The 9083-nt window shown below is 34.0% G+C and overlaps 1 protein-coding gene across 1 annotated transcript; it reads left to right on the top strand.

Moving 5' to 3' along the window:
• The first annotated feature begins 1126 nt into the window (after positions 1–1126).
• LOC112703471 (ubiquitin carboxyl-terminal hydrolase 15) lies at positions 1127–8871 on the top strand. Its single transcript, XM_025754933.3, has 14 exons — positions 1127–1279; positions 2233–2624; positions 3244–3679; positions 3772–4240; positions 4378–4538; positions 4633–4721; positions 4925–5010; positions 5116–5278; positions 5894–6017; positions 6135–6292; positions 6451–6535; positions 6664–6876; positions 7668–7729; positions 8020–8871. Exons 2-14 carry the CDS (start codon positions 2299–2301, stop codon positions 8648–8650), a joined length of 3003 nt encoding a protein of 1000 aa, XP_025610718.1. The 5' UTR covers positions 1127–1279; positions 2233–2298; the 3' UTR covers positions 8651–8871.
• The last annotated feature ends 212 nt before the right edge of the window (positions 8872–9083 follow it).

Here is a 9083-nt window from a genome sequence, read left to right as displayed (position 1 = left end):
ATTGATATGATAAAATAAGATATAATATATTTGAAATGAAAAATCAGTACAAAATAATATGAAATGAGAAATTTTAAACATTTTATGCAATGATATATATGAATTATGAAATTACAAACTTATTTTAAATTCATAATCTTATTCATAAAAAATAAAATAAAACAAGGTTATTTAATATATTTATATTTAACTAACACAAGTGAGTAATATTAAGGGACCTCATGTCTTAAAGTAAATAAACTAATTCAAACAGAAACAAAAATTGAACAAACTTATCATTATTTAAAATTTTATTAAGGGTTAAATACGATTTTGATTTTTAAAGTATAGATTAAAATTTTTCTTTTTCGTTTTAAATATTTTATTCATATAAAATGATTCTTAATGTTTAACATAATTTTAAAATTATTATTTTGATTTAAATCTTAAATTCTAGACTAAATTATTCCTAACAAAAAATTATTAAATTAAAAAAAAAGAAAAAGAACATACAAATCATTAATAAAAAAAAGAAAAAAAGATGTTGTGATAAAAAAAAGAGATATTATAATAAAAAAGATATTTAATCTAAAAATTGATTTTAAAATTATGTTAAATTTTAAAAATAATTTTATATAAAAAAATTAAAAATAAAAAAATTTTCAGCTTATACTTGAATCCAACATTCTACCGAACGCTTTTATTAATGATGCAAAAATTATTGATTCTCTGGTCTTATGTGATTTATTTTTTAATTTAAATTAATTTAGTATTCTATTTTATTTTTTCCAGTTTCCAATTTTCTTACCACTGACATTGTAATATTCGGAGCAAAAGGACTGTCATGGCTCTCTCACATCACATGCCTCAGATCAAAAAGTTTATTATTATAATAATTTCTTCTTCCCCACCGTTCAAAATTCCCACTCTGACCAACAATTATGCTCTTATTAATGCATCCCCGTACACGTGGCACCCTTGGAGAATCATTGGGAACATCATCTAAGTGGGTCCCACTAACACAAGCACAATTCCGGGACCCCCACATCTGACGTCCCAAAACCCTAAATCTAATCCAACAGTTTATATTTCGCCACGTGTCCCAACTTTATTGAAATATTTCACAGTGCGGCCACAGCGTAACATTACCCTCGCAAACGTTAAAGAAAAGGGGTATTATGGGGTTACACAAGTTCTGAAGTGAAAGAGAGGGAATCAACGAATCTGTTGAAGAAGAAGAGAAGAATAGAGAGGTGAAGTGTTGGTGGGTTTTGCTCAGATTTCTTCCCCTTTGTTGAAGGTAATGCTTCAAAGCTTCTTACTTGCATTGCATTGTTTCTTTCTTCAGCTTCCATTGTACTTTGAATCTGAGATTGGTACATGCTACTATATCTTTTCTGGGTTTTGTCAAGATTTTTCTTTTCTTTTTTTCTTTTGGGTTGTTATGTGGAGCTGGAGAGTTGAAAATTTTCTATTGTTTGAAGAAAAAATGATTTAATTAATTATTTTTTTGGAGGGTGGTTCGGTGGTTTCTTTTGGTGAAAGCATCTTTTTAGGTGGAGTGCTTTGTCACATTCTCTCTTCCGAATTGTGAAATTTTGGGTATTTTTCCTTAAATGGGTGTTAGTTGAATATAAAATTAGAGTTGTGGGCACAATGGAAGAGGTTTGGTGCTGTTTATTTTTCTTTATTATGTGGCCTTTGCCTTGTTTCTGTGCAATGATTGGTCTACCACTGTTGACATCTTTTGAGGTGTGTGTTGGTGAAATCGTATTTAATTAGAGCAGTTTTATGTTCCTTGTTTTATTGAAAACTGGTTGCTAAAAACATAACATGGCTATGTAGACTTCGGTCAAATTTCTTGTCATTTGTCAAATATGAAAGATTTGTTTATACTTTTTATTTTCTTCTTTCAGTAAATTTAGAATTCTGTCAAATCATGATGGCACTGCATTGTAACATGAAGAGCACTGGTTTTCCTTTTCTGACAAACTTTTATGTGTTACTTGCTTCTGTGCTATGAAATAATGAACAAGCCATGATTGTATGGGGTTATATACAAGGTAGTTGAATAGCTTATTACTCAAAGAAGGAGTTCAGCTTAACAGTTCCAACTTTTTTTCACTGTTTATTTGTTCTAAACTGAATAAACTAATATAATTAACTTAAGAATTCTAAATATAATTTTTAATAGCAGAAAGAAACTTGAAAGGTTTGAATGGTTTGATAGATGCTATTTACTTTGACTTATAGGTGATCAATGATCATACACTGATTAGTGTTTGGGTGGAAACTGGACATGAGTATGCTGGTGGGGATATGCTCGAACCGCGTGAATCTGATATTCCTCTCCTGTTTCTGGTCCTGGTTGTATTTCCTTTGGTGGCTTATATCTTACTTGGAAAATGGAGCGAGACTACTAAGAAGAGAGATAGGATAAGCTTGCTCGCCCAGTTGGCTGCCGAAGAAGCTTTGAGAGCAGAGGAAATGGCCGTCCCTGATTTGATTCCTCTGGTGCCTTCTTCTAAGATTGCTTCTAAGAGTGAACTTCATCCTCTATCAAAGAAGAGTGAACATCAGCAATGTGCCCGGTGCTCGGCCCCATCCAAGACTCGCTGCTCCAGATGCAAGGCTGTTAGATATTGGTAATTCTTTTAACTAATTGCATTTGTTTTACGTTTTTAATTAAATGTTTGTTGAAGCATCTTTGAATCTGTTTGTAAGGATAAATGTCTTCAAACTAGATTAATATTACACACTGCCAAGTAAAATGTAAACTATGAAATGTGTTGTGCGTAATCAGTTTAGAAGGGCAATATACCCTTAGGTTTGCCAATTGTTGTTAATAAACACATGGCTAGAAGAATTGGCTTGTCACCGGTAATGTGCTCAAACAGTTTTAAGATAGATAGCTGTTGCCTACTTGCCTCGTTGGTACTCGGCTCAAATAACTTTTAGATAGGTAACCTGTTTGCCTCAATGCCTCTTAACTGCTCTGTTTGCCCACTAATAACTGTCACTTCGATAAAATGGAATGTAGTAATAGAAAAGAAATGGAGCTAGAGAGTGTAGTATTCACATTAGTCTATTTATCCCCCGTGTCGTACAAACTGGTGGCCCTTTGATGGGTTATTCTGCAACCTAAATTTCAGCAACTCTATTATCTGTATAGTGATTTTCTTCTTCAACATTGTAATTATTGAGGAGAATGTTGTGGTTTACTTTAAGTTACTTTTTAAAATTTGAGCTGGAAGTGGTTTGCAGCTCCGGGAATTGTCAGATAATCCACTGGAGGCAAATTCACAAGCAAGAATGCCAACAATTGGAAACACAAAAAACAGGCTCATTTTCTCTGAGCGGTTCATTCGATGAGTTCAGTCATGAGAATGGCTTTTATGAAAGCATGAACACCCAGTTCTTTGGACACACTTTGAAGCAGACACCAAGGGAGAGTGTGCCTTTAGATCATTTGGTTCCCCCTCTAACTGGAACTGCTGCTCCTGCTACATCTGATTTTTCCCTTTATAATAGTTCTCAACCTTCCACTTTGGAGAGAAGAAGTTCCTATAAATCCAACAGAGAAACTAGGAGAAGAGATAATGGATCTATCCACAAGTCACCAATTGAGTCTACTGATCATGAGGTTGCTAGCTCTTCCTCTTCGAGTGTGGTATCAAAGGACGCATTTACGGGACAGAAGGTTTACTTGTTTTACTTTGATATTGAACTGGCATACATTTTATGAACTCATCAAATCAAATCTCTGATTATGATCTTAAACTGTTCCTGCAGTTAATGAATAATGAGTATTCTATGTTGGAGGAAGAAACTTCAAGAAAGTCCTGCTCTGATGGCTTCGGAGTTCATGTCAATGGACAGGATGCATCAAGAAATGTAGTCTACGAGGGTCGTAACTATCAGAGTCAATATGGAAATGCATTTGTACCGAGAAACAACCATGGACACTCAAATGTGTCAAGTGCGGTAAACAATAATGAAAATGTAGAAGAATTTGAAAAAGACAACGCTACTAACAAAGGAAACATAGTTAGAGGAGGAAATTGTCATTCTGAAGAAGCAGCACAATATGATTGCTCTTCTGACATGATAATGAAAGGAAGTGTGAAGGCCAAAAAGATGTCACATATTTCTAAGACCAAATCTTCTAAATCACCAAAGTCAAAATCACCGAAGTCAACATCAAAGACATCAACAGATTTTTGTTGTTCAGAAAGAGAAGGAAAAGTTGCAGATGAACAAAGTTAGTTCTACCTATTTATCGCATTAGTGTAGATGATTTATATAATCCGAGTTTGTTTAATTATTCAACGATAAGGTAACTGCCATTTTGTTACCTTGATTCTGTTGTAACAACAAAAATCTGTGTTCATTATACAGAAACCATTGAAAACAGAGATGCCATCCCTCTGCATGGTGGTAACGGGGCTGCAAGCACTGGAATTATGAAAATGATGGGCTTGAGGAAATCATCAAAACCAACTGTAATGGTCTCCCCTGAAGGTAGTGGTGCAAGGTGTAAGAAGATAAAGAAGATGAAGGTTAGTTTTATATAACGAATGCAATTTCTCCCTTTTCCTACTAGTTAGAGACTGATGCTTGTACTAACTTTCTAATGTATTGATTATGTCTCAGATGTTGTTTCCTTATGAGGAATTTGTAAAGATTTTTCAGAGTGAAATCTTTGGCATATGCCCCAGGGGCCTGTTGAATTGTGGGAACAGGTAATACTGGAATGACGCTTTTAATATTTTGGGATTGTGATAAAAAAAGTATAAAGAAATTCGGTAATTAGTGAGTAAATATATGTTTCAAAATGAGCTTTGATTTCCTTCAAGGACAGCTTTATGGGGAAATTTTGGTTTAGACCTATTTCAGTATATTTTGTAGAGTTGATATTTTCTTTTTTAATCTTTTTATTTTGCAGTTGCTATGCGAATGCTGTCTTGCAGTGCTTGACTTCTACGAAGCCCCTTGTTGTCTATTTGCTTTATAGATCACATTCAAAAGCCTGTATTTTCCATTCTCTCTCCATCTTTTCACTAAAAAAAGAATGTTAAGACTCAATATTCTCTCAAGTCATTTATGTGAACTTTGTCTGTTTTCCTTTAATGTTAGGTTGTGCTAAAGATTGGTGTCTCATGTGTGAACTGGAGCAGCACATCATAATTTTGAGAGAAAACGGAGACCCTCTATCTCCTAGTAGGATACTTTGGCACATGCGGAGTATAAATTGCCACATGGGTGATGGAAGTCAGGAAGATGCTCATGAATTTTTAAGGTCTGAGTTTGCCTTGCTAATTTGTTTTAATATTTGGTTTAATTGAGTGTTTGGTTCCTATAAAAATTTTCTTTTGGTTTTGGTCCGGTAAAATTTAAAAGATTTTGGTTTTAGTCCCTGCCATTATTTTGCTCCATTAGGTGTTGATGTAGCAGACTAAATGGTGACCTGACATGCTGAAATGTTGACATGGCAAGACGTGTTACATCAGTATTTAATCCACTATGTCAGCACTTAATGAAACAAGCTACCGTCAGTAATTAAAACCAATACCTTTTAAATTCTACCAAACCAAAACCAAAAGGAAACCTTTATAGGGACCAAAAACTAACAGCAGGGACTAAAACCAAACCTTTTAAATTTTACGGGATTAAAACCAAAAGAAAATTTTATAGAGATCAAAACCAAAAATCTATTATATGAAGACTAAAAACTTATTGAAGCCTTATTATTTTTCTATGGATTCTAAGGTTTCATCTGTGGCTATCTTTTAACTTTCAAAACGTAGTTTCATGTATATTTAGTATATTGTTGTAATTTTCTCTTTTTATAAAGAAGTCTTACAGTGTCCTGAAACTTATGCTTAGCTAATATTTGATAAAATGTCATATATAGGCTTCTTATTGCGTCAATGCAATCTATATGCTTGGAGGGACTTGGTGGTGAGAAAAAGGTTGATCCTAGACTACAAGAAACAACTTTCATACAACATACGTTTGGTGGTCGTCTTCAATCCAAGGTGTGTATCACGTGTTTCATTTATCTTTGACCACAAGTTTTCCGTTGTAGAACTATTTTTTGCCTTTTATCCTTAATTTTGCATGTTTAACGAAATACTGAAATTTGATGTCTACAGGTTAAATGTCTGAATTGTAACCATGAATCAGAAAGGTATGAGAATATTATGGACCTAACCTTGGAGATATTGGGTTGGGTTGAGTCACTGGAAGATGCCCTGACTCAATTTACTTCCCCTGAAGATTTGGATGGTGAAAATATGTACAGATGTGGAAGGTCTGAAGCTATTGTCCATCTGTCATAGTTACTCGTGATTTAGTTTGTTAATTTTAGTTTTGGTTGAAAAATGAGGAGAAGAGAAAATCAAAGAGCTTTTTATTTAGATATTTACTATTACTGAAGATGCTCACCTTTCTCTACACATTTTGAACCAGTTGCACTGCATATGTTCGTGCTAGAAAGAAACTGAGCGTACATGAAGCTCCGAACATCCTAACTATTGTGTTGAAGCGATTTCAGGTATCAAATTGTTCTTGTAATGTAAGCATGCCCATGTAGATATTTTGATTGTGTTTCAATTTTCAAATTGCTTCAATCTTCATATATTGACTCATTGGAATTTATTATTTCTGGCTTTGAATCATCAGGAAGGAAGATATGGCAAAATTAACAAGTACATAACTTTTCCTGAAATGCTCGATATGATACCTTTCATGACTGGGATGGGTGATGTTCCCCCACTCTATATGCTTTATGCTGTTGTCGTACACCTGGACACACTGAATGCATCTTTCTCTGGACATTACATTTCGTATGTGAAAGATCTGCAAGGCAATTGGTTCAGGATTGATGATAGCGAGGTAAATATATTGTTTGGTTTGCAATATTTGCATGAAACATGCACTTTACTGCATCTACCTTTTCGCCTCTTAACAATTTGTATTAAGACCTTAACACATTTGTGACTAGATGGTGCTATCGAAGGCTGTCTCTTGAAATATTGATAATTTTGTATAGAAAAGCTTCATTCATTGTGGTTTAGGGTTTGCACTTCCATGATTGGTAAATTAAAGAAGGGTTTATCTATCATGTGCCCTAAGGGCACATGTTCAGATTACAAAATAAGAAAGTTTTATTGAAAATATAAAAAATTTAAGTTTTCAATGCATTTGTTTTGTATTCATTAAATGAAAACATTCAAACTTTCCACTAGTGGTAAGCTTATCAGCCCTTAGGACACATGTTAGCTAAACCCATTAAAGAATAATTACTCTGTCAAAATTGGGGTTTTCATATATATTTTTAGTTGGGTGCTGAAGTGAAGAATAGTTTTTCATATTTGAAGAGTTTCATTTTGATATGACAAACTGTTGATTAGATTCAAGACAAACTTTAAAGAGTAAGACCTATTAAAAAGCATGATTGTGGCTCTTTGCTTTGAATTTCTTAACTATAATTATACATTCACACTTTAAAGATGACTTTATTAATTATGCACTTTTACTGACAGCAAAGTTAATGTTTATTGCTTACATGCAGAACAGTTTCTTTTGCCTTCTGTTTGTGTCATATTTTCAAAGTTGTGTTGCTAAACGGAAAATATATAGTTTAGACATTGTTTTTAGATTCTGAGTGTTTACTCTATTAACAGGTTCAGCCAGTGCTAATTAACCAGGTGATGTCAGAAGGTGCATATATCTTATTCTACATGAGGTAGAGATTAAGCTGATACTACTGTTATAATGTTGTTTCCTTTGTCCATGATTATAGTGAAACTTAGTAGGTCATGAGTAAATTATTTTGATAATATTTTAGCATTCTAATACTGCATTTAATTATAGATTTTTTTTTATTATGATCAACTAATGTAAGTTCATTATAAAAATAAATATTTTGAATTTCAATGTATACTTCATCAATAAGTCTGATCCTTATTTTTCACTAGTCGTTTTGTCAAACTCCAATCTTTGGTCAAGCTTATATATCTAGTCACTGTTTTATAGATCTTGTCCGCGCCCGCCAGTTGAACTTTCCGGGAAAAACATGCAGCAATCGGTTCCCAACTATTCAAAACACTGCCCGGTAGAACCACAGAAGCCTTCCAAGTCCGGACATAGCAGAAACAACAGCCAATTTGTCGTCCCTGAACCTTTGGTCGATACCAGAGCAGACGTTGCCCCTCGACAAATCAACTCTGCCAATGGCTTCCTCAGAAGAAGCACCAGCAGAAACGTCCTGCCAGTAACACAAACTTATTTCGAAAACATCAGGCACGAGTTCTCGGATGCAGCGTCTAGTGACTGGTCCCTTTTCACAAGCTCAGACGAGGCATCTTTCACGACGGAGAGCACTAGGGACTCCTTCAGTACCGTAGATTACAGTGATAACATGGATCCATTGGCATCCATCTTCAACTTCACCCCGAAAAACTCCTACAGGAAATTTTCGAATAGTCGGCCACTTACCAGGTTCGTCCCCGAAAAGGGTCATACTGAGAGAGTAGAGAGAATTGATCAGTCTCATAATAAGGCCATGAATTCATCAATTGAACACCATCCACCAAATGGTAATTGCAGCATGTATGTATACTATGGACGTAGTAACCCTGTGTGTGATAATATTACAAGGACTTGAAACTCAGTTTGAATTCTTTTCTGGGAATTCTAACTGGATGAAATTGATGATGATTTAGTTGTAGCAGGTGCTTTTTGCCTCAAAGTTTTCAATATTTTGTTGATTGAGGCATATAGCTCTTAAGGCACAGGTGTAATTTTTACTTTAAGTTTATTGATAATTGTAAAGATGACAGCAATGTTCCTTTGGTTATCTGTTAATCCATCATAGGCTTTTCCTAATTTTGAGCACACCTCTTTTTAGTTGCAACTTGCATGTAGAGTAGGATATAAATTTTACTATTCAAATTTGTTCGTGAAAGATACTTTAAATTTCAAGAGTTTAATTTTGATGCACTAAAAATAAAAAGTAGTTATCTTTGCTAATATGACTAAATGTGTAATGTGATTGGATGCACGTGTAAAATAGTTTTATACTGATAGTATATTAAAAT

Source organism: Arachis hypogaea, chromosome 7 (genome assembly GCF_003086295.3).
Source record: "Arachis hypogaea cultivar Tifrunner chromosome 7, arahy.Tifrunner.gnm2.J5K5, whole genome shotgun sequence".
NCBI classification, from domain to species: domain Eukaryota; kingdom Viridiplantae; phylum Streptophyta; class Magnoliopsida; order Fabales; family Fabaceae; genus Arachis; species Arachis hypogaea.
The sequence above is the reverse complement of the archived record's forward strand: the minus strand, read 5'-3'. Positions and strand labels throughout refer to the sequence as shown.